Raw genomic sequence first — 27405 nt, forward strand, 5'->3', positions numbered from 1 at the left:
TGGAATTTTTTTATTTTTTTCATTTCTCTAATTATTACATAATACCATCTCTCTAATTATGAGACATGGAAATAATATGATAATAATTTCATATAAATTTATCATATTATTAAATTTTATATATATACAGATCCTCATTTCTAAAAAACACAAACATTTATTTATTTACAGGTTGCCTTTTTAATAAATATAAATTTAAGATTCCACAAAAAAAAACTTTTAATTGAAAAAAAAGAAAAAAAATCTTGATTTGACAAGCAGATCCCACAAAGCAAAATAAATTAATCAATTCACCCATATATACAAACCCGTCTCTTCTTTGAAAAGAAAAAAATTCACCACCCTTTTTTTTTTTTTCTCTGTTCATAGATAGGATCATAGGAATAGAGACATACAAAGTTGAAATATATATGTATTTTTCAGATTTATTTTATTTAAATTTTTAACTTTTTTCCCCCTTTCTTCATTGAAAGCTGCAAGTAAATTGTAAGCTCTTGCGAAGGCGGGGCCAAACAAGGAGAAAGAAAAAGAAGAAGTTGTCGTATCTGCAAAATCATATATGCTGGGTGGTGGTGGTGACACAACTGCTAGTGTTCTTGGAAGCGGCGGCGGTGGCACTGATGGGAACGTTACTACTACTGCTGGTGGTGGTGGTGCCGTTACCATGGGTAGAAGCGGCGGAGCTCGTGATGGAGGAAGCAGTGAAGGCGGTGGTGTAGCAGCCAACAACATGTTTGGTTCCAACGGGAATAATAATAACAATTCGGGTGATGAGGATAGAGTTAGGGTTGATGAAGGTGACCGTTGTTTCGGGGGCAACCGATGGCCGAGGCAAGAGACTTTGGCACTCTTGAAGATAAGGTCCGATATGGATGTTACTTTCCGTGACGCTAGCGTGAAAGGTCCATTGTGGGAAGAGGTTTCCAGGTGATGATTCTTGTTTTTCCTTTTGAAAATTTGAGTTGAATGAATGGAGATCTGTGCTTTGGAATTAGAGTGCCAGAAATATATTCTGTGAGTTCATCTTTGTTTGAAAATTGGATAGCTGGAAAATGAAAATTTGAAGTTGAGAGAGAATTTCAGCATCTTTCAAGGAGAATTCAATGTCCATATGATTAAGATATTTGGAGGCTTTTGGGTGCTGTTATCATTTCTGGCATTTGCTTTTCCCAATATTTTCACAGGGAATCTTAAGCTGAATTTTGCTCATAAATTTTCACTCCATGTCTCTCTCTCCCCTTTTCCCTTTGCTCATTGAGCTCTAATTTAATTGCGATTTCAGTCACGTCATATTCGATTTCTAATATTTGTCTTCAATTTCTATCATCTTTTTTGTCTTCACCTTTCTCATATTTTTACTTGTATTAGAATTTCATTGTCTGAAAAATATATGAAATTCAGTTTATTTTATGTGAGAAAAGCATCGTTTGGGTTTGCTGAACTGAAGATAGGTTAAATATAGTTATTGTATCTACTGACTTGTTGTGTTGATATCAGGAAACTAGCAGAGCTTGGGTATCATCGAAGTGCTAAGAAATGCAAGGAGAAATTCGAGAACGTTTTCAAGTATCACAAGAGAACCAAAGATGTCCGAACGGGTAAATCAGATGGCAAGACTTATCGTTTCTCCAATCAACTACTAGCCCTCGAAACTCATCCTTCCTTTCAGTCCCCCCCAGCAACCGCAGCCGTGGCGGCGCCCACATCACCGCCGCAAGCTCAGCCTCAGGCGACAATGCCAGCTCCGAGTCTCCCTAATGTTACTGTTCCATCAGCAGCAGCCCTCCCCAGTTTGCCTCAAAACATTGTACCAACAAATATAAACCCTACACCCACACTCCCTTCTTTTCCTAATGTTTCGGCAGATCAAATGTCGAATTCGACATCCTCATCGACCTCATCGGATTTGGAACTGGAAGGTCGGAGGAAGAAGAAACGGAAATGGAAGGGTTTCTTCGAGAGGCTGATGAGGGAGGTGGTTCATGAGCAGGAGGAGATGCAGAAGAAATTCTTGGAAGCATTGGAGAAACGTGAGCAAGAAAGAATGGCCCGTGAAGAAGCTTGGAGGATGCAAGAAATGGCAAGAATAAATAGAGAGCGTGAATTATTAGCCAAAGAAAGATCAGTAGCAGCTGCCAAGGATGCTGCACTAATGTCGTTGCTGCAAAAATTATCTGAACAGAAAAATCCAGGACAGCCGCAAAGTAATCCACTGCAGCAACCACAACCGCCTGTGTCAGTAGTGGCGGCAGCAGCGACGCCAGCAGCAGCATTGTCGGTGCCTGCTCCGCAGCCGCCTCCACCACTAGTACCGCAGCAACCAATGCTGAATTTAGAGGTGGCGTCAAAGTCGGATAATGGCGACCATAGTTGCACACCAAGCTCTTCAAGATGGCCTAAAGTTGAGGTTCAAGCATTGATTGAGCTGAGGACTAGGCTTGACGCTAAATACCATGATAATGGTCCTAAAGGACCATTGTGGGAGGAGATATCAGCTGCAATGAAAAAGCTTGGTTACAATCGCAATGCTAAAAGATGCAAAGAGAAATGGGAGAACATAAACAAGTACTTCAAGAAGGTAAAAGATAACCACAAGAAAAGGCCCGAGGATTCCAAAACATGTCCCTACTTTCACCAACTTGATGCTTTATATAGAGAAAAGAACAAACATGACAGCTCCTCCACTCAATTCAAACCCCAGAACTCAGTCCCATTAATGGTACGCCCAGAGCAGCAATGGCCCCCTCTTCCTCCTTCCGATCCCGACCATCAACACCGCCGCGACCCCGAAGACTTAGAAAGCTATCAAAATCATCAGGACGAAGACGGCAATGACGAGTATGAAGATGAAGATGAAGATGAAAGGGGTGAGTATGAAATTGTAGCCAGCAAACCAGTGTCAATGGGCACATGTGAGTGATGGGTGCATGACGGGTTGGAGTGGAAGCATTTGAATTGAATTTTTAAAGGTGAGTACACAATATTAGTGGGGGTGTAGCATATGGTCAGTGGAATTTTATATGTTCATTTTCATTATATTTATTTTTTGGGGGCTAGATAAAATAAGTTTAAGAGGAGGTGTAGATGAGAAGAGAGAGAGAGAGGTTCAAAATTTCATTCCGCATAATAAGAACAAGTAATAAACAGGGAAAACGAAAGAGACCTGAGCTGTATTTTTTGTTTTTGTGCCCATAGTGGTTGTAAATGTTAGAAATGGTAATTATTTCTAGCATGTTTGTTATATTCTTGTTTCTTTATTGTCTTTTTCACCCATCTCAATTGACCAAAGACCTCCCATTGTGCTAGCTTAGGCTCCTCCTCGTGTGAGGGAAAAAAAACCCATATAAGTGGGGTTTTAATGCAAATGGTGGTGTTGCTGAGAAGAAGATGAGGTGAGTCTGAATAATGAACAAATAAGCATAGACAAGGGGCAGAATCAAAGCCATTTTTGCAGTCTTTTGACAGAAATTCACATGTAGTCATCATGGGACCTCTTTCCACTTGAAAAGGAATCTTCTAAGTTTGTTAATCCAAAGACCTAAAGAATTCTGAGTATTGATTAAGTACTTATTACCAGTCTGAGTTTCATCGCCAGATTCTTGATCAATTACTAATGTTTTCTTTTTCTTTTTTTGAGACCTGTGACATTATTTTATACAGAATAGAGTTAACCTTCTTTCACTTAAATATTTTTTTTCATAGTGTCAGGTTTTCTGGTTGCTCAGTAAAAATTCATGATGTCAGAGCCAAAAGCTAGTAGCAAAAAACAAAAATCATGGTTACCTCTCTTGGTTTATGCTTTGGGAAAGAACAGACCTGAGATTTTAGAGATGCACTTAGGAACCCCTTTCTGAAAAAAATGATATTATAAACTTATAATTCATCATTATGTTTCCCTTCAATCTCCATGATTTTGTTTGGTTCAAAATAATTAAAAGAATAAGGACTAAACAACTTAAGTTACCCTTATAAGAGCATGAGCCCTTTTGTTAACTTCGCTACAAATCCAGTAGAAGGATATGCAACAACAATAGTTAAGAGACTCGATACTACCACTTGGATATGTAACCTACATGTCGGTACTCACGATTTCGATAGTCATACCAGTAATTTGGAGGAGATCTCTCGCAAAATATTTAGTGCCCATTTCGGCCAACTCTCCATCATCTTTCTTTGGCTGAGCGGCATGTATTTCCACGGTGCTCCTTTTTTTCAATTATGAAGCACGTCTTAGCGATCCTATTCACATTGAACCTAGCGCCCAAGTGATTTGGCCAATAATGGGCCAAGAAATCTTGAATGGCGATGTGGGTAGGGGTTTTCGAGAAATACAAATAACCTCTGGTTTTGATTGAAAATTAGATTCAATATGGAAATAGTTCTAAGTTCTCAGTAAGATATTTTAGAATTTTTATTTAATTAATTTCTTTCATAATTCAATGTAATTTTGTTTTTGACACACAAAAAGAAATTTGAATAAATTGCTTCATTAGTCCTTGATCTTCATAAAATTCATTGGTTAATGTTTTGTAAGAATTGGGTCACTTGGCATCTTAATCCTCATGAAGTAGTCTCTGTAGAGAGTTGTTTGGTGGAGAGAGGAAGCGTTACAAACAAGTGAATGAGATGTACTGAAAGAATGTGGAGAGAAAGGCTGGAGCAACTCCAGTAACATTAAGTGCAATGACAAGTGGTGGTAAGGAAAATGTGACTGACGATCATGTTCAATAAAGAAATAGATTGAGAGGATTTTAAAGAGAGCTTTGAGAGTCCAAAATGCCAAAAAGTCCTTAAATGAGTTGTACGAACTTATATTTGTAGGTGCGTAAGGAATATGAGTTACAAAGGTATAGGCATTAAATAAAAATAATAAGAGAGTTTCGGTTTTAAAGACATCAATGCTCTTTTTTATGATAAAGAGTTTAAGTTGTTAACAATGATGAAAAGTGAATAAAAATTCACTATGTTTCTACAAGCAAAAGGGAAAAGCATTCAATGTTATAGGAAAAAGTCAAGAGTAAACCTCTTAAGTACCTTTATATTTGATGAACCAAACTAAACTCTCCGAAACATTTCAACAATGAAGACAACCCAGGAACTCTACCATATTTCGGGATTGTTTTCACTTCTTCTACCTTGCTGAAGCGGTATTATGTGAAACATCTTTTGAAATGAATTCTTCTTCTTTTGGTTGTTCTGAAAAAAGATTTATTCTTGCTTGTTCCAAATGTGAGTTGTTCTCAACATAGTTATCTTTTGTTGGTATAACATGTTTTAAATAATAGCTCTTTTAAAATTAAAATTATTTCAAAAATAAAAATTTATTATCATAAAAAACATAACTATATTTATTTTAAAATAAAATAATTGTTATAAAATAAAGAAAGATGGAGAGAATAAAGAACAAATAAAATATGAAAGAAATAGAGAATGTACTTTATTAATCAAATGGATGATTACAATGCTTCATCGTAGTCTTTATTTATAGGCATAAGAAGTATAAAAGAAGTAGAGATCTAATTCTAATAACTATTAGAATTTAAAATACATCAAAACTTTATCTTGATCATGATGGACATCCACTTAATAAGATATTCATAACAATAATCAAATTGTTATGTTTAATTTTATCAAAATTATTATATTTAGTTTTGGTCCAAAACAACAAAATAAATTATTTAAAATAATTAAGATTAATTATCATCAAACAATATAAGTATATTCGATATTTTAATTTTATTAATAAAATAAAACCAAATCTACCAATCTGAAATTAAAATCTCAAATTCCAAAACCTTATAACTCAATATTTATAAAATTCAATATCGAAAATTCTGTATTTAACTTTTTCGGTTTTTTTCAAACGATGCTTTAATTGGAAACTATTTTTGCCTTTCCAAAATTAATTAAAAGAGAGTATGAAAATGACTTGAGAAAATCATTTTCATGGTTGCCAGCTAGATAGAACCTAAGGTTTTTTTTTTTCTAAAATATTATTCCATGCAAAACATAAATATGTTTTCAAGCTTTTATAATTTTAATTTAGATAATTTCAATTTTTTATATTTTAGGAAAAATTTAAAATTTTAATTCATTTTTTGGGTAGAAAAAAGTTGTATAGGCGAATGTCAATGCATGATATATCCAATTGAAAGAAGAGGATGACCACTCAAAATCTGTGGGCATGAATCACCCCAATTTTAATGAGGGATACAAGATTTTGGATTGCCAACAAAATGGGCAAAAGCAAAGAGGAAATATGGACCATGACCCAAATATTAGTTAAAGAGTGGGAATTCATGAAATGTAGGATGAAAATTTAGATTTGCACAATAAATGAGGAGACAATGGATTAAATTTGTGGAAAATGAATATAGTTAGTAGAAATTAAGATAATGGCAATGAGGAAAGTCAACAACAAAGGCTTGCATTAATAATTATCTCATACATTATTACTAGTATTATTGAAGATGATTTAGAAGATTCCTCTTGTAGGACCCTATTAGGGTTAGGTTTACTCATGTTAGGGAAGGGTCCCTCTTTCAAAGGCTATTAACCATTTCACTTCTCTAGGCCTCTTAATAACTTATCTCATTATTTTTTATGAGGTGGATGTTTATGCTATTTCATTTAATTAATCCTAATTTAAAATTTGGTTAATTCCATAAGTGGAATCAAACTTTGATGGTTTGATTGCTTCCATCTGTTGCATAAAATTAAAACTGACATAATACTTATAAATTAGTAAAAATTGAAAATCAGAACAAAAAAAATCTTGAAATGAATCAATTATAAAAAATATTGTATTTTTTTATGACCCACATCTATAAGGTGACAACTATCGTGAGAACTTTTGTGACGAGAATAATGAGAATTAAAATATTATCAATTCTTATATGAAAATGTTTTTGAATCTTAGCTTATCATTTACTCTATATCATTAAAATAAAAGGCCTAATACCCTCTTTTTATTGTTTATTTAAATAATGATATAAAATATTTTGCACAACTTTAAATACAAATAGAGCATGGATTTGAAAAAAAATAGCATTTATATGACTGTTTTATTGATTTTTATTTTCCATTCAAAGAGTTCATTTTTTGCTATTTTTTTTGGATGAACATATGACGTGTATTCCAACGTTATTGAAATCGAATTACATTGGTAGGTTAGATTGATTGGACAAAGAATCAGTTGATACACTAATTTGAACTGGTACAGACCGCTAAATCGTTTTTAATAAATTATTTAATCAAATCAGACCAACTGAATGCCCATTCCTAATCCTAAATGAGACGTAGGGATCGATATATAAACATAGTATCTATTTAGATACGCGCAATGACCCCTTCTCATAATGAGAATGTATATAGCCCTATTTCGGTCTGGTCTGGTATGGAATGAACTTATAATCATGGAATCGACTCGATCATCAGGTTATAGATTATAAGTTCATAACCCCGACCCATTCCCATTTTGGGCGGAATAGATCTACTAATTCTTTGATTCCAGTTAGTAAAGAGGGACCTTGAACTAAGAAATAGATTCTAGAAGCTAACTAGAAGCTAAACTAAAAAAAGGTATCCTGAGCAATTGCAATAATCGGGTTCATTGATATTCTTGGTACAGTAAATGCTATCACACATACAATCATACTCAATTCGATGGGATTGTTTGATCTTAAAGGGGATCTTCTATAATTTCGCACGTGAGGGGTTATTTATTGGTTTCGTTCAGTCATTAATAACTTGATTATTTTTAGATAATAGTAGATCGAAACAACGCTCGTAAGGAGTCCTATTGAAACCAAGAAATATAGGCCTACCTGCCATCCACACCAGAATAAATAGAGTTTTCCGAAAAAAAATCTGCTAGTGGAGGAAGACCTCCTAGAGATAAGAGACATAGAGCCAAAGAGAGAGCCAAAAAATTATCTTTTGTGTATAATCCTGCATAATCTTGAATGTTATCAGTTCCGATACGTAGACCAAATGATACAATGCAAGCAAAAGTTCCTAGATTCATGGACATATAAAACAATATATAAGTTATCATGCTCGCATATCCACCATTTGAGTCTCCAACAATTATTCCAATAATTACATATCCGATTTTACCTATGGACGAATATGCAAGCATGTGTTTCATGCTTAAAAATGGGAATGTATCCTAGAAGCATACGTTAGTAAAAAAGGACCTTGAACTAAGAAATAGATTCTAGAAGTTAAACCAAAAAAGGGTATCCTAAGCAATTGCAATAATCGGGTTCATTGATATTCCTGGTATAGTAGATGCTATCACACATACAATCATACTCAATTCGATGGAATTGCTTGATCTTAAAACGGATATTCTATAATTTCGCACGTGAGGCCAAAACAAGCCACTCCTGAGAGAAATAAATGAATTCCAAAAATCTTGGGCAAATCCAAAGAAGGTTTTCTTGTGCGCTCATCACAAAAAATTTCTAGATTCCAATATATCTAGTGCCAGATAGCTGCAAAGAAGCACAAGCCAAAAAACACAATATGTGCTCCGGCCACACTTTCGTAACTCCAAATACCCAGATTTGTTATAGTCCCCCCTGTAATACTCCAACCTCCCCATGAATTGGTTATTCCTAAACGAGTCATGAAGGGTATAACGAACATACCTTGTCTCCACATTGGATCAAGAATGAGAGCGGAGGGATCAAAAACGACTAATTCGTATAGAGCCATTGAATCGGCCCAACCAGCAACCAGAGTCGTATGCATTATATGAACAGAAAGCAAGCAATCGGGATCATACAATATGACAATATGAACACGATACCAAAAATTGGCAGTCGATAATAAAGATAAAATCTTGATTTTAAATGAAAAAGGAAAAAAAATAAAAAATCACAGAAATTAAAAATAAAAAAAAAAGATTGGGTGCTAGCATTTATTGTCCAACACTTGTTTGAAAATTTTAATTTACCTATCATTTAACCAACAAGTCAATTGAACCGATGATTTAACCGATTCGATCATCAGTATTAATTAATATTTAATATAAATCTTATCCGGCTCATTGAATTTTGCACCACTTTGATTTCTCAACCTAAAATATGAGTTGAATAAAATAAAAATAAGTATATTGTTTTTAAAAATTACAATTTTGTATCAATTAGTGCAATAGGGCTTTGTTTTTTTATTTATTATTTATTTTAGAAAAGAAGTTAGAAATGGTTGCATACACTCTAATGCAGATATTTAATTGAGCTTTTGATAAGACTAATTAAGTGAATAAAGTAAAAAATAATTAAGCCTTTTTGGTAGTAGTGGAGGAGGATAAGAGTGAAAGGAAAGGAGATGAGTGGAGAATTAAGCAGAAATGTGGCAATTATTCAGTTGTCACTCCAAAACAAAACACTAAAAGCCACGTCTCCCATTTACACATTTGCAGCAATTATAACGGAAAGAAAGATACAGCACTGACTTCTTTTTATTATTTTATTTCTTTTGAAATAAATTAAAGAAAATAAAAATTCTATTCCCAAGAATACAATCATACAAAGAGCTAATTGGCTTTTATTTTATTTTATTTTTTAATGATACTGTGCAAACTCCACACTTTTTAACATTTTTATTTAGCAATCAAATAATAAATTATAACAAAGAAAAAACATTTAACCCCACAATAAAATTACACCCCATGTGCATGGCTGTTAATCCATGTCACCCCCACTACTTGTTGCTGAATTCATCAGAATCTGACTCACTTTTCCCCTCTTCAGACCAACAAAATTTTGTTACTTCTCAGTCAAAGACAAATTTCATGTTTTTGAGGATAAGCTATGGTGTGTGTATGTGTGTGTTTTCCTTTCTTCTTCTTTTTTTTGTTTTACCAAAGTAAAAATATAGTATAGTAGTAAAACCACCTTGTCAGTGTCCGAGTTGATGTCATCTTTGATTAGAAGCTTCCCTTTGTTGTCTCACTCGCCGCCACTGCCAATTGGAGCAGTTTTTGCTACTAACTCGAAATCATTCCCTTCATATTCATCTTCAGTATCCCCATCTTCTTCTTCTTCTTCTTCTTCTTCTTCTTCTTGGGTGTGATTGTTGTTGTGACCCACATTGCCTTTGTCAGCTTCTTCTTCCATCATCGCCACCGTCTCGGCCTGGTGGTTGTTTCCTTGCGGTGGAGGCCATTGTTGTTCGGGCCTTACCATTAGTGGCACCGTGGACCTGCTGTCGGGCTTGACACCGTAAGGTGATGAAGTGGCGAGGGAGTTGCCGTTTTTGCTTATTTTGTCTTTGTAGATGGCATCCAGCTGGTGAAAATATGGGCATGTCTTGGAATCTTCGGGCCGTGTCTTGTTGTTTTCTTTTACTTTCTTGAAGTATTTGTTAATGTTTTCCCATTTCTCTTTGCATCTCTTTGCGCTCCGATTATATCCCAGATTTCTCATGGCGGCTGAGATCTCTTCCCACAGGGGACCCTTTGGTCCATTGTCTTGATACTTAATGTCAAGATTAGTTCTAAGCTTTATAAGAGCCTCAACTTCAACTTTTGGCCATCGTGAAGGACTCGGTGAAAGTGAAACTGAAACCGCACTATTCCCTCCATTACTCATTTCTGAGGTATCAAAATTCAAAGCTTGAGTTGGCGGCGGGTGTGTCTTTGGCTGCTTCACCTGCACAGGAGGAGGAGGAGGCGTCGATAACGGAGCTAACATCGGCTGCGCCGGAGGAGGTGGCTGTGGCTGAGGCTGAGGATTGCCTTGCACCGTGTTGGGTTGTTGTCCCGATACCTTTTGCAAGAATGCAAACACCGCAGCATCTTTGGCAGCAGCCTTGGATCTTTCATGGACTAAAAGCTCATGTTCTTTGTTGATCCTTGCCATTTCTTGCACCCTCCAAGCTTCTTCACGAGCCAACCTTTGTTGTTCGCATTTCTCTATGGTTTGCAAGAACTTGTTCTGCAACTCCTCTTGTTTCTCAATCACCTCCTTGGTCAGCCTCCTGAAAAACTCCTTCCATTTCCTCTTCTTCCCACTGCTTCCTTGGTACGAATCATCATTGGACGTGGTCGAGGAAGAGGTGGAAGTGGAGAAAAGATTGGATGAAATATTAAAGAAACAAGGATTAATGGAATGGAGAGGAGGAACCGGTTGGGTAGACAAGGTAGGGTTGATGGAAGGTACAGTGGCATGGGATTGAGGTACATTGGTAGGGTTCATGACAGAAGCGGACGTTGGGGTTGGAGTTTGAGGTTTAGGAGGTGACAGTGGATGAAGTGAATGAAGGTTTTGAAAGGCTTCTAATTCATCAAAGAAACGATAAGTCTTGGTCTTGCCATCAGCTTTGCTGGTTCTGCCATCTTTGGTTCTCTTGTGATACTTGTAAACATTCTCGAATTTCTCTTTGCATTTCTTAGCACTTCGATGATAACCAAGCTCAGCTAGTTTCCTGGTATAAAAACAACTTTATTGCTATTTTAAAATCTATCTCAAATTCGGCAATACGGAATAGAATATAGTTTAAAAAGCACTCTGCGACATTAATAAACCTTCAAACTAAAACACCAAGAACAACTTAGAAAGTAAGGAACAAAGGAAAGGTAAAAAAAGAAAAAACCTAAGCAAACTAAGGTCACATGGGAAACTCACAAGCCATGTTGGAAGTATATGTAGACATTTATTAGGCCTTATTGTTAACCTCTTTACTGAAATGGACAAAAGCTAAAATAAACCATCCCTCAGAAAAAAACCCACCATTATCAGCATCTGGGTTTTCTTTCTGGTTGTGGAACCTTTAAGTTTTAAATGCTTGAAAAGAAATAGACTTTGAGAAGATTAAAAAAGCTGAATTCAATTCCCAGTTTGTTTAACACTGAATCCCATGAAACTGAAAACTGAAAAACTGAATTCCACTTTCTCGGATTCCAAGAAAAATGATCAATAGTATTATTATTAGTATATACGAAGCTATGAACTTCATGTATCTTTGAAAGAGAAACCAAAATTCAGCTTGAAAATCAAAATCCAGTGATCTGCACGCGTGATCAGCTAAACAGATTTGCTAAAGAAAGGAAAAAGAATTTCAAGTATTTGGTCATCACCTGGAAACCTCTTCCCACAATGGACCTTTAAGTGTTGAATCCCGGAAAAGGGAATCCATGTCGGAACGTATCTTCAATAAAGCCAAAGTCTCTTGCCTAGGCCATCGATTTCCTCCAAAACTCCGATCACCTTCATCAACCCTACCTCTATCTTCTTCACCTTCACTTCCTTCATGGATTCCAGCCACCGTCGTTGCCGCTTCCGCTGACCCTTCTACCATACTTGACTCCATACAGCACCAAAATATGAAGAAGAAGAAGAAGAAGGAAAAAAAATTTAAGTATAACAAAGTGAAAGGTGAATATTATCAAAGGGTTTTTTATGTAAGAAGATGGATGGTGAATTTATTTATTTATTTTTGGGGTGTGGATCTGCCTATCAATCTCAACCCTTCAAATAAAAAAATAAAAAGCAATTTGCAAACGAGAACTTTTTTTTTTTCCTTTCTTTTCTAATATTGTTTAATCTGTAAGGGATCTTCAGTTGTTTTTCTCTTTTGCTGGGGAAAAAAAAAGTGGAAGAAGCTGGATGAATTATCATGAATAACAATAAAAAAAAGGGTGAAATATAATTATTTATAAAATATTATAGATAATATGTCAATAAAAGTTATCAGCAGCAATGGCTACTGCTACAGACAGCGACGATGGGAAAATTAAGTTGGGTGCTAAGGCATGTAGGTCAGCTTTGCTTTTTGGGACGTTTTGGATTTCAGTGGCCGTTGCTACACCTAAGTTTGAAATTACTATTACCCCCCTTTACCTCTATTTCTTTTACAATTTAGACTTTGAATAATATGCGAAAAGGATAATCCAATACCATTATTTTAATATACGATACAAAGCAGTTTAGTCTCTCTCAAAATAATAAGACAATTTTACCCCTATGGCATTCGAAGAGGAAATCAACATAATTGAAAATGACTTCACTAAGTGTAGGTGTGAAAAACAATATCACATGCAAATCACAATTAATTGAACTTTAATCATAAAAATGTATTATTAAGATTATAAAAATATTCTAAAATTCACATAATTTTGAAAAAAATCAATTACAGTAATTTAATTTTAAAATTAATAAAATTTCCAAAAATATAATATGAAAAATTCCAAATTTTAGAAAAGAATTTTAATGAAAATTTTAAATATTAATTTTTTAATAATTTTAAAAATTTTGTAATTTTATGATTTTTTTGAAAATTTTAAAATATTATATGTTTTTCGAAACAAAATTTTAAGTTTTTTAAATTTTGAATTCAACCCATGTTTTTCACAACTATATATATATATATTACCACATCGGCTTTTACACACTTTCAAACAAAAAATAGTAAAAGGACTAAATTGTGATTTCTATTTTAAAAGGGATTAAATTGCTCATTAGTTACTCAGATTCAACAATTAGTTGACTGATTTTAATGGTGTGACGTCTCTCTCTTATTTGTTAGGACCGTTATGAGCTCATCTTGCATGTTAATTAACTGTTTATGACATGTAGAATCTTCTCTCATTACAGGAAGATGAACCCATCATTTACCATGTGGTGTTGTACTACTATTACATACAACTGGTACCGATTAAGTTCAACAACTTAAACCACTCTATATTAATTTAAAATCGAAATGATACGTGTTAATCGATACAATTGACACTACAATCTCTATATCATACATAAAAATAATACGGTTTTGGATTTGAACCACATCCAATTTCCATATCCACAAGGAAGCTTTTAAGGCGAGCACTGACACCTTTCTCAATATATCTCCTAAATTCAAACGTTCCATATCCCTCATTATATTCTTTGTGTTTATTTTTATTCCTTCATATTTTAAAATTTTAATATGGAGAAAATAGTAAATTATTGATCCACCACGCCTTCCATGTCACTTCATTTTCATTCTTTTTCCCATCTCATTAATTAATTTGATGTTGAGACCCCCCCTAAATTATCGGTCCACCCCACTAACACCAATGGCTCGTTCCTTTCAATCTCATAAATTTCTTTATTATTATTAGTCCAAGCCTAAACATCTCCAATTAATTTTACTAATTAAACAATTAGAGAATTATATATAGAAAATAGAATTTAAAAACCCAGTCATAAAGGAATTGAAGACAAAAGGCATTTATGAAGTTGAAATAGTTTGGGCTTGAGCCTCCCGGTATAAAAATTATAGAAATCTCGTTGGCAATGACATACTCTCTATATTTTTTTCTCTAAACCATAGGAAAGGGACATTGCTTTTATAACAATTTATCGACATATCATAATGGTTGAGTGCGATCGGGTGGGTCGGATCGTTATTTAACTTTTTTAAATTAAAATTTCATTTCAGATCATATTCATGGTTGACTTTAATCTCTATATTGTACGGAGAATTGATCATGGTCGGATCACTCGTCCAGGCTCGAAGGCCCACATGAAAAGTGAGAGAGTTAAAGAAAAAAATATAGGCCTAAAGCCCATTTTCTAGACAAACTGGGCCTTAGGTAGGGTTTATTGCCTGGGCTGGCCTGGCCCAAATGTGTTGTTTCACTATTATACTACTATTTTATTATTATTGTTTGGATATTACATAATTCTTGTTTTATTGTTAATTTTATTATTATTCTACATACATTTGTTTGCTAAGTTGCAACTATCTTAGTGTTATTTAAGTATAAAGACTTTTTAAATGTATTTTTCAATTTGTTAGGAAATATCTATTTTAATATTTTTAGTGTATTTCATGTATTCTATTTTTTAAATTTATTTTATATAAAAAATAATCTAAAAAATTAATCCGAGCGGGCCAAGTCAGGCTCGGGTTTAGCACTTTTAATCTGGGTCAGGCTCGGATCTAGAAAATAGGTCTACAATTTTGCATTGACCCGACCAATAATCAAGTCTAGTTGTACCACTTTTAAAAAACTAGGTTTTTAATACTAATAATTATGATATTTTTTTCTGATTGAAAATAATTGATGATAATTAACAAGCAAGAGCAAACAATTTTTTTGATATAATGACTTATTTGGCCCTCCAACTTTACAAAATAGTTATTTTAATCATCTATTTAAATTTTTTTTACTTTTTTAGCTTTTAAACTTGTGTATTTTTTATCAAATCACTCCAAAATGAATAGAAAAGTTAACGCTTTTTCGCTTTGCTTACATGGCATACACATGGATTGCCACGTGAATGACACATCAGCATTTAATTATTTTTAAAATTTTAAAATTCAAAATAAAAATAAAAATATTTTTTTAAAAATCATTGAAGTTATTTAAAAGTATAAAATATTTAAAACTAATATTATATTTTTTAAAATTTTAAAAAATTATTTAAATGTTAACATATCATCCACGTGGCAATTCATATGTATGCCACATAAACAAAGTTAACGATAGTTAATTTTTTCATCCATTTTGAGGCGATTTGACAAAAAATTTAAGTTGAATGGCTAAAAAAACGAAAATTTAAATGGAGTGCTAAAATAACTTCTTCTTTTTTTCTGTAAAGTTGTTGGGTTAAAAAACTATTATGCTGTTTTTTTAATTATAAGAAAGAGAGGATTACATAATATGAGCGGTGGTAAAAATTCTAATCGCAATGGTTGATTGGATTAGTTGAGTGAAACATTGAAAATTATGAATTTTTCCATGGATAAAAGATGGATTTAATTAGTAAAAATGGTTTATTTAATTCAAAAATATTAGTATAACCGATCAAATTTGAATTTGTAATCTCTGACATTATCATAACATTTGATAAGATTTTTGTTGAATCTGCTAACAAATATCATATGTTGATGAAGAGAAAATACTGTTTATGATTATTTTGGTTTTCATTGAATTAATAAATTAGATATACACTATCTAATACAAGTAATTTTTGCGAGTTAATTAGAGTTAGGATTCTGTGAAGCCCACTCGATCGTCGTGAATGGTGTAAGCAGGGTTTTTTATTTGGGGGAACTGAGAATAGTTTCCTTAATATGGGTAATGAGGGTTATACAGATTGTATGGGTTGTGGTTGAGGGAATGGTTGGCTGGTTCTAGGTTATTTAAGAAATGATTGAGTTTGTGAGAATGGCTGTCCAGATTCATTGCACCAAATGTTGAGGGTAAAATGCGGATAACAGTGGAGACGACGATTCACACGAATGGAGGAGTTGGCGAAGGTACTATAAAGAGCTACAAAGAGAGTCAAGAGAGAGAAGAAATTAGATATCAGACAAAGAGTCCCCCCTACTAGCTAGGGGATATATAAGGTTGATTTCCATATGCTACGTGTCATCTTCTGTGTATTTTTTATTTTAAATGTAATTTTAAAAAATTGTTATGTGTCTTTTAAATATATATATATATATATATAATTTTTAAATTTTACTATACATTTATAGATACTTGTCATCTATCACTCTACACCGCTTGTAGAATTTAAAAAGTCCACCAATAATATACTAAATACTTTTTCTTTTAAATTTCTTTTATCCAAATTTCCTCTCAAGCTAGGTAAATAAAATAGAGCTTTTTAGAAAAATATGCACAATTCCTTACTTTTTTTTTATTTAAATTTTAAAAAAGTTAAAACATGTCATAAGTCTTTATATTTTTCATACATTTTGATTTAGTCCTAATAAACGGGCAAATTACTAATAAAAGCCGTTTTTTTTCAAAATTTACCGAAATGGGCCGATTTTTTGATAATTTACCGGAATGGGCCATTTTCCGCGAAATCGCGTCCACGTCAGCGCAATTTGCTTACGTGGAGACAAATCACGCCTACAAGAACGCGGTTTGCTGACGTGGATGAACAGTTTATGTTTTTAAGCTTGGAAAACTTTGAAAGGCCATAACTTTTCGCTCGGTTGTCCGATTGAGACGATTTTTTTTAATTTCGAATAAATTTTCGAGATCTACGCGCTGACAAACAACGAAGGCGGTTTGCTGCAGTTTTCATCAAAAAAGATCCTTTTTTTCCCCTAAATTTCGGTTTTTCAATTTAAAATTGAATTTTGAAACTTTCAAATCATTATTTTCCTTATTTATTTGAAGTAAACACCAGATATTTTTTTACAGAATTGTCTTATATCATCCTGTTATAGGTATAAGTCAGCTCATTCCACTTTTGAGAAGTTCCCTAAAATTTTCCTTTTTATTCAATTTAGTCCCTAAAACCTAAATAGTCATATTTTCAAATCTAAGCTTCGTTTTTCAATTCAAATTCAATTTCATCCTTCCATAACATTCAAATATTCTTAAATACAAAAATTTCATGCTAATTTTGAAATAATTACACTTTAGTCCCTGTACTCGTAACTAACAAATTATACTTTACAAATTAGTCCCTATTAATCCCTAAGCAGTTTGTCAGCATGTAGATCTCAAAAATTTATTCGAAATAAAAAAAAATCGTCTCAATCGGACAACCGAGCCAAAAGTTATGGCCTTTCAAAGTTTTTCAAGCTAAAAAACATAAACTGTTCATGCCACGTCAAGAATCGCGTCCTCTAGGCGCGATTTCCATCCACGCGACAAGTCGCTGACGTGGATGCGATTTCTGGCGCGCACTCGACATCGCTATTGACGTGGACGCGATTTCGCGGAAAATGGACCATTCCGGTAAATAATTAAATAGTTGGCCCATTTCGGTAAATTTTGAAAAAAAAAGGGCTTTTATTGGTAAATTACCCCTAATAAACATGCATTTAATAAAATAATTTTAATAGTGTTAACAATTAAATTTCAATTTTGAAATATAAAAATAAAGGAATTAAATAATTAAACATAAAAATTTAATGATTAAATTCTAAATTTAATATCAGTTTTTTTTGTAATTTATCTTATCCGACAAATTCAAGTAACTACTGAATATCTTAGCAATTTATCTTCCAATCTAATTTCTTAAGCCCTAAATGTATCATAAATACACTTTGGTGTGAAATTTTGACTTTCATCAATTATTTATCTAAATCTACATCTTTATTGATAAAAAACTATCTATAAAAGACTGCAATTCTATCAATAAATTAAAACTGAATTGACAAATTGGTATTTACATATTTTTATTTTAGTATTTAAATTACTTTTGTCAAAATGACGTTTAAATTTTTTTTTTCATGTTGATACCTTCATGAATCAATTATGGTAAATTATTTTACAGACCTTTCACATCACATTATCTATGGTCTCTTTTCAAATATTTGATGACATTTCAGTAATTTTTTTCATGTTATTGACACATAATTTTGGTTATTTTTTTTACCTTGAACCATGACCCTGAATCTCGAACTCGAACCCTGAGCTCTGAACTTCAAACCATGAACCCTAACCCTAAACTTCAACCTCGAACCCGAACCCAAATCCGTTTAGGATTCGAGGTTAGGGTTTAGGGTAAAAAAATTACCGGAATTATGTGTCAATGACATGAAAATAATTGTTGACATGTCATTAAATAATTGGAAAAATGACCATGGATGATGTAGTGGGAAGGGTCCATAAAAGAGTAAAAAAGTATATTTTAAATGTACTTAGTAAGAAAGAAAAGAAAACCGAAAAAATAACAATTTTTCATTCTAATGAATAAAATTATCTTTTATCACCTTGCATAACAAATACATATATATACATGTATATATATATAAGTGGATCTAGGATTGAATTTATTAATATAATTGTATTTGTCATGCATATAAATTTTCAAACGACATATCCATCACATCGATTTAAAACAATGTAGATATTAATATTTATTGAACGTCTGAAAGTTTTTTACATAAAATAAATAGATAAAATTTTAAATTTATGCCAAATTTGACATTCATGGTCTAAGTGAATAGAATATGAAATAGGATGATTGAATCGTGGAAATATTCCTTGTATAAAATTTACGGAAAAATGCAAATGTAAGTGAAATGATTTAATTTTATTTTGAACTAATATCGTTTTGTCATAGCTATAAACGACACCAGAAATAGGTTGAATTTCATTGTATTCTCCAAAATATATATTATTAAGAGAAGAAATTAAATAATCGTAAAGTTGCTCCAAGGATAATAATGGTATCAACTTAATTACTCAATTATTGATGGAAGAAATTAAGAAAATGAAATAGGCGTGCAGGCTTATTCTTATATAATGCAAGAAAGAGGGACCCAATAATAATCAACATGACATTATAACCATAATACATGGTGATTAATATAATATTATTTAACATATACACGCAATTTTGTCCCCAAAAAAAAAAAAAGTAAGACATACACGCAAGGAAAAATACTTGTCATCTACTTGATCCCCCAGTTGTTCTAATTTCATATTAAATACCCTAATTAAAACTAACAATAATAAGAGTAACCCAACTTTAAATGTTAGTAATAACGAACAATTGAAGGTAGCAAAAATTAAGGGAAAAGGAAGAGTACAGTAAAAAAAAATACGAATACTGGAAAGGAAAGAAGAAGAAGAAGAGGTTAAGTGGAGGAAGTAAGGTAGGTAAACATCAAGGAGAAATGGGGCAGCTCTGTCATTGCCATTATGGAGTGGGGGTCAAGCGCACGTAACTAATTTATAACAATACTTGTCACATTTATCTATCTTTCTTTCTTTCTCTCGTTTTTCTCGATTTAGCTACGTATTTATTTTGTATTTTTTTTCTTTGGAATTATGATTAAAAATACTATATGTTTATATAAATTTTGATGTTAATAACTGTAATGTTTTCGTGTATTTGTACACCTAATCTCCCTCTATAATAGGGCAGTCCTTCAAAAAGGTAAAATTATTATTTAAATTCTTAAAACTGTGTAAAATTATATTATATGATAATATAAAGGTAAAATTGTATTTTATCTCTCGCAAAAGAATTTATAAATCATTTTTACCCTCTGACGTAATTTTTATGTTTTATTTTACCTCTATTACAACAATAGGTACAAAGTATAAAATATAATTTTACTAAATTAATTCTCTACAAGGATCTTTTATTTTAAATTTTAGTATAATTAATTCAATTTTCAAATGAAATAAAAAATTAAGATATTATTTCAATAAAATGTTTAAATTTTATTTAATGAAATCATATTTGTAAATTTGATTAAAGATGCATTCTAAATTTCACTAGTTAATAATATTAATAATATATTATAGTTTTTTAATTTAAAACTTTTAAAAATTCAAATATGATCTAAATATCTAATGTCGTTATAAGTGTACAATACCACCTCTTTAAAACACCAAAAATTTAACAGATAATAAGGCTATTGTAGAAATGCAAGGGCGTATGTAGCGGGCTAACAGGGCCTAGTCCCCCTAAAATAGAAATTTTTTTAAGTAGGTCCTTTAAAATTTTAAATTAATAAAGGTAAAATTATACTTTGGCCCCTTAAAAATGATAAAATTTTGATTTAACCCTTTAAAAATTATAAAAATATAAACTATTCAAATAATGAAATTATATTTTTACGATCGTAAAAATTATAATTTAGTTTCGACCTTTAAAAAGAATTTCTGGGCAAACTATATTATGTATGTATCCATGGCAGCTAGATTAATAGAGATGGGTAGCTTCCCCACTTTTTCCACCATTAATATATAAGGTGCCTTTCACTTTCTGGATGTAGTGATTCATCACATGGCAGTACAAAACTAATGGTTTTATTTCTTGTAAGAAATGTAAACTACTGCTTAGATTAAAATTAGAACGGTTTTTATATTATATATATATGGGATCGACTCGTACAAACAATGAAATGGTAAAAGTGAAAAAGAAAGAACACAAATATTTTATATGGAAAAACCTTTAAAGAGGGAGAAATCACAGATAAAGAAAGTATCGACTTTTCACTAAATAGGTAATCAAACGTGAATACAATATGGAGGAAATAAATTTAAAAGTACCAAATGTACAAACCCAAACCCTAAAAATAAAACCCTAAATTGGGAATAAAATTCTCTCCATAATTACCACAAAAGTCTCACCAAAACTCATATGCCATTACATTTTGTAGACCTTAAGAAAAGTCCTTGCTAATTGGCGTGTCTAAATCAAGGTGACAAAGGCCCTGTAAATAGACTAAGATTAGAGGTTTAATCATACTAAAATTCGTGACGTCGCCTCTGATTTACCTCTTCTTGATAAATCGTCAAACATCATTCTAAGTGTTTGTAGACTATTCAATAGATGCGAAGCACGCCCCACAACATACGATGTTATGAATATTTTGAGTCACTTGATAGAATTAAAAAAAAAAAAAAAGAGGTGAAATTATGAATATTTGTGGAATTAAAAATAACAATAATAAAATTTGTTTTAGTGTTTCATAGAAACAGAACATGAGTGTTAAGATATTTGTAAAGTCAAATGGTTTTAAATTATTAGTGAAAAGAAAATGAAATATTATTATTTAATTATTTTACCTCAATAAATATATGTGTTTAGTAATTCTAGAAAAGAAACAGGTTAAGAAGGCTGATACATGTGAGAGAGAAAAGAGCAAATTGGGTGGTAAACAAATGCAGGAAGGTATTTGGATTTAGATCTTAGTTTCTTTAAACATAGGATTCCAATCATTTTATGTGTGGTATTTATTACCAATAAGCTAATTATTAATTAATATTAATAATAATAAATACTTAAAGTACCCATCAATTTATACATCTGAAATCTATTATTTATTCTCACTTTCAGAAAGAAACAACACCCAAACAATCATTTCTCTGTGCTATCGCTTAAGCAAAGAATCATGGCAGCACCACAATAATATATTTCTTTAAAAACTGTTACTGGTGATGTACTCTGTCAGAAGCTTTGCATGGTTCCACATCCTGTATTACATAATTTGGTATATAAAATTATAAACTATAGTTAAAGAGTACATTTTTGAAGTTGTTTATACTCCAATTATTGCTTATTTACAACGTTGAAACCGAGCTGTACATTACCTAGGGCTGCAAGGCAGTTGCTACTTGTTTTCAATTATCTCACTATTTTATTCATCCACCATAAATTTGAGTTTAAGTTTCTATTTCTAACTTTATTATTATTATTCTAAAGCTGTTTCATAATTGGCTGATAGTTGATTGTTGGTTATAGTAGTTAGTTCGACCAACCGATTCTATTAATTGTTTATTTAAAAATGTTTAGTAAAACTTAGTTGATAAATGAAAGTGATATATGTAAAATGATGATAAACGCAATTATCAAAGAATTAAAACATCCATTATGGGAATTAATTAGAGAATATTTTTAAAATTTAAATAAACATATTTCTTAACTTCCTCATTTGCAAATATCAACCTTGTGAAAATTGATAAATATTAATAGTGTATCAATATAATTGTAAACTATATTCTTAGTGATACTTATGTCATGTTCTTAGTATGTAAATTAGTGATAATTATGTCACACTCTGAAAAATCATCAACTAGCATATTTCAATTAATATAAAGTTGCATAAGAAATCATTTTACACAAGTAAATTGAAAATAAATTCGGAGTACATAAATATTCAAGAAATATAGATACATCACATATCTCATTAAGTTTGAGGGCATGTGGCAAAATGAGTAATTTTTGATCAAGCATGGTCAAACATGTCATTCCACATATCTCATCCTCAATCAGTTGCGTTTTTTGTTTTAGAGGTTTTAGCTCAACAAGCTATTACAAACCTCTATTCACCAAACATTGCAATTAGAGGGTTTGTCTACCCAATCCTTCATTGATGTCCAAAACTCTATTTACCAAACATCTCATAATTTTTTGTTGTTCAAAAATAATTTTGAATAAATAATATTCAAATGGTAAACATCTAATCAATTCGTACATAAGAAATAAAAAAAATTACAAATGTATTATCCAGTATTGAGAAAATGTTGAAAAATAAAGCAAAGTGAGTATAATAAGAAAAAAAATAAAAGAGGATAAGGAAAGCGTCCAGGCTGGTAGTGGTGGAGTTATAACGTAGCTGTCGGAGTAAAGCCATATAAAATATAAAATATATAAAATGGAATGGATTAAAAGTAAAGTTATTTGTATATCCACTTTAAAGATATTTAAGGATGTGTTATGAGTTTTAATGAGATATTATTACGTTGTTAAGCTTTTAGGTTATATAATTATTTCTATATAATTCCATCTTCCTCCATTATTTCATTATCAATCCAAATATGTAAATTGAGTGACACCTACTATGAAATTTTTCTTTTCTTTTTTCTTTTTGCCCACAATACTAAGAATATCTCATGAGAATTTCAGTGTTTTGGATTAAAAACTCTCATAAACGGTATTAAGATGATATTAAGTGTTTTTTTTTAATTATAAAAATAGATGGTATCAACCTAAACTCGCTCAGGGATGAAGTCAGAAATTATTTTCTAGGGGTCACCGTTTGAATAGCCTATAAATCTAATTTTTATTATTTTAAGAGGGTCAAAGTGTAATTTTACTTTAACTAATTTAAAATTTTAAAAGGTTTAAATAGAAAATTTTTCATTTTAGAGGCCAGTCCATACGTCCCTGAACCTAATTGTGAAGTCTTTTTACTTTACTGGCAAGTGTATAAAATAATTATCTTGGATTAATTTAGAAAATTAAGTAGAATTTTTCACTAAATATTGAAAAGAGGAAACTGGAATAGGCTTAGAACTCATTGCACATTTTCAGGCAACATTAGCCCAATAAATTATGAGAATTTGGACCAGCCTCCCGTCCGTGAAAGGCTTTAGTTTGAACTTGAGTACTTCTGGCGACAAAGAATTTATCAACAATTTGATTTAAATTGAGCGAATAAGAATAATATTTTAAAGATTCGATTCATTTAGTTTATGAATAAATTCATTTATGAATCATTTAACTCTAATTTAATTGATTATTTAAAATATGTTTTATTTTATTTACTTTTAGTATAATTATTGTTCACTATTTATATTTTATATCTAAAACTAAAAAAATGTTTATTTTTTAAATTAAGCAAGGTGAAGAAACAAATAAACAAAATTAATAAACCCTAGTAGTCGCCAAGAGTGCTTTGTCGAAAATCCTAGAGAGTGCAGTAGATGCTGTAGTTTGGGATGGAGGAAAGTGGTGGTGATGATAAAGGGGGGAGGGATGAGATTTCCCTTTTAGCAGAAGAACTTATTCAATTATCGGTAAAGGAATCGATGGTGGTGCCAACTGATAAGCCGACTTTGATTTGTACAATTTGGACAGAGAAGTTTTACAATCTTGAAAGTTTTAAAGCGCAGATGAAAAGTATATGGAAGACAAAGAAAAACTTTGAGATTATGATTGTAGGGCAGAATTTATTTTTGCTGGAGTTTGATCTTGATGAGGATCTGGAGGCAATTATGGAAGGGAGACCATGGTTTTTTCGAAAGAATGTTATTCTGTTTGACAGGTTAACAAAACAGATAGAGAGGGCTCAGATCCGTCTGACGTCATCACCTTTTTGGATAAAAATAGGTTCATGCTTACCAGAGTTTGATAAGAAGGATTTTCTTCATGCCATTGGTGTTACTTTTGGTGGGGTTATCAGATCTGAGATCAATGGGAATTCATGTCGATTGGAGATTAATTTAGATGTCCAGAAACCCCTACGAAGAGGTATTTTTGTTTCAACTGAAAATTTTAATAAATCGTGGATTTCTTTTAAGTATGAGAACCTCCCTTTGTTTTGTTTTGGCTGTGGAAGAATCGTACATAATCTCAAAGAATGCCAAGTGCTAAACCCTGTTGAAAAAGAGAGAATAAAAAAAGATCCAAATTACACGTTGGCCTTAAAAGCAGAATCGAATTTAATTGGGAAGGAGAATATGAAATTTAATGCTTTATCAAATAAGGCGAGGGTTCAAAGCTCCTATACAGGTGGTACAGAGTTGCTGTCAACCAATTTTATAACATCTATGGAGGAAAATAATAAGGTTTGGAGAGCACAAAGGACATCGAAAGAGACTGATGCAGCGGAGCCCATTCAAAAGCAAGAGGAAACTTCTACAACAAGAGAAAATGACGAGTTGGATGAAAGCAAATTTTCAAGTATTACCAAGAAGACTAGCTGGAAAAGAAGAGCTCAAACTGTCATGTTGAATCAAGAGGAAAGTGATAATGGTACAAGAAAGAGGAAAACCCCCGAAGAAGATACTGATAGATGCCGTATGAGGTGGGTGTATGATGAAAAGATAAAAAGATTAAAACATGGGAAAGATGGTCGTGAGAACATTCTACCTGTAGCAACGATGGATACTATGGTACAAGTAGATGCTTCACAGTTTATAGGACCGGCGGCTGCCAGTAGGCAAGCCGACCGAATACAATGAAAAGCATAAGCTGGAATGTCCGTGGATTGGGGAGTTCACGGGCAGTGGGAAGGCTGCGGTATTTTTTACAGCAGTATAATCCCCACATGGTCTTCTTAATGGAGACAAAAATTGATAAGCAACGTATGGATAAAGTTAGAAGAAGATGTGGATATCCGAATGGAATTGACGTTGAAGCAGAGAGATCATGAGGAGGTCTAAGTTTAGCCTGGAAAGATGATATAGAAGTGGCTCTAAGGAGTTTCTCTAAAAATCACATCGATGTCATGATCAAAGACGCAGGGGATAAAAAAGAATGGAGGTTTGCAGGTTTCTATGGTATACCTTATGCTAACAACAAAAACGCTTCGTGGAATTTGCTGAAGAAATTGGGGGAAGATAAAATTCATCCATGGTTGGTGAGTGGGGACTTCAATAAAATTATGTATTCTTATGAAAAGAAGGGAGAGGCACCAAGGGAGGAGAAGAGAATGGTGGCATTCTGTGAAACTCTTGAAGAATGTGAATTAGAAGACATGGGATATTCAGGGGCTTGGTTTACATGGGAAAGAGGTAACTTGCCTGAAAAAAATATAAGAGAAAGACTTGATAGGGGAGTTGTGAATGAAAAATGGTGGCAACTTTTCCCAACGGGTTATATTCAACATCTACCTCAGTCAATGTCTTATCATTGCCCTCTTCTTCTAAACACAAATAGCGAAAACTCTCATGGAAGGAATTTAAATTTCAAATTTGAAGCATGGTGGATCATGGAAGAAACGTTGGAAGAAAAAATTAAGGTATCATGGGGTTCATCGGCAAACACAATAACGGAGAAACTTAAAAGATTACAATCTGATCTATTGGCATAGGCTAGATTAATCAAAAAAGAGAGACAGGGATTAAAGAAAAAACTCACAAAGGATCTCGATATCTTAACGGCGGAGGAGAGGGACGAGGATACATTAAGCAAAATTATTGACACAAGGGTTTCTCTAAATTTGGAAATTGATAAAGATGAACTCTACTGGGAGCAAAGGGCTAGGGCAAATTGGCTCAAAGTAGGTGATAGGAATTCGGCTTTTTTCCACAAGTTTGCCTCATCTAGAAAGCGAATTAATACGATTTCTCGGCTGGAGATTGAAGGAGGAAGGGAGGTTACCGAGTCAAGTGTGATCAACGAAACTGCCACCTCATTTTTTCAAAAGTTATTTACATCAAATAGAGTTGAGAATCTTTCATATCTCTTAAAAGGCATTGAAAATCATATCTCTCCAGATGTTAATCGGGCATTACTATCAGCTTATTCTGAAGAAGAAGTGCATTCAGCTTTAAAGGGAATGGGGCCTACCAAAGCACAAGGACCTGATGGTTTCCCTCCTATATTTTTTCAAAAATTTTGGCATATAGTAGGAAAGAAGGTTACAAAGTTTTGTTTGGGAATTTTAAATAGTAATCAGGATTTGGATTCTATCAATGAAACAGATATTGTGTTGATTCCAAAAATCCCAAATCCTACAAGTCTGGCAAATTTTAGACCTATAAGTTTATGTTCGGTCCTTTATAAAATGGTGGCAAAAACAATTGCTAATCGACTTCAAGGAGTAATTGAGAAATGTATCGATGAAGCTCAGAGTGCTTTTGTTCCAGGCAAATTGATTTCAGATAATGTTCTTTTGGCTCATGAGATTTTGCATACTTTTCAGAATAAGCAAATAGGGAAAAAGGGATATATGGCAGTCAAGCTTGATATGAGCAAAGCCTATGATAGAGTTGAGTGGGTTTTTCTTAAAGAAGTAATGTTGAAGATGGGCTTTGCAGGGGAATGGGTGGAGTTGATCATGAAATGTGTCAAGATGAATCTTTTGCAAAGAATACAAATGGGGAAACAGGAAGAATTTTTCAATCGACTAGGGGTTTATGTCAAGGAGATCCCCTTAGTCCCTTTCTTTTTTTATTTTGCAGTGAAGGTCTTTCATCCTTAATGCGTTTGGCAATGAAGGAAGGTCTGATGAAAGGTGCAAAGGTTAGTA

The 27405-nt window shown here is 32.6% G+C and overlaps 2 protein-coding genes across 2 annotated transcripts; one reads left to right on the forward strand and one right to left on the reverse strand.

Moving 5' to 3' along the window:
• Positions 1 to 352: 352 nt before the first annotated feature.
• LOC105769822 (trihelix transcription factor DF1) lies at positions 353 to 3241 on the forward strand. Its single transcript, XM_012590709.2, has 2 exons — positions 353 to 927; positions 1498 to 3241. Exons 1-2 carry the CDS (start codon positions 560 to 562, stop codon positions 2918 to 2920), a joined length of 1791 nt encoding a protein of 596 aa, XP_012446163.1. The 5' UTR covers positions 353 to 559; the 3' UTR covers positions 2921 to 3241.
• Positions 3242 to 9532: 6291 nt separating this feature from the next.
• On the reverse strand, positions 9533 to 12614 carry LOC105769823 (trihelix transcription factor DF1). The gene is made up of 2 exons (XM_012590710.2): positions 12089 to 12614; positions 9533 to 11436 (listed from the first exon to the last, which is right to left on the reverse strand). The coding sequence occupies exons 1-2, from the start codon at positions 12319 to 12321 to the stop codon at positions 9960 to 9962; spliced, it is 1710 nt and encodes a 569-aa protein (XP_012446164.1). The 5' UTR covers positions 12322 to 12614; the 3' UTR covers positions 9533 to 9959.
• Between the last annotated feature and the right edge of the window lie 14791 nt (positions 12615 to 27405).

This window comes from Gossypium raimondii, chromosome 5 (genome assembly GCF_025698545.1).
Source record: "Gossypium raimondii isolate GPD5lz chromosome 5, ASM2569854v1, whole genome shotgun sequence".
NCBI classification, from domain to species: domain Eukaryota; kingdom Viridiplantae; phylum Streptophyta; class Magnoliopsida; order Malvales; family Malvaceae; genus Gossypium; species Gossypium raimondii.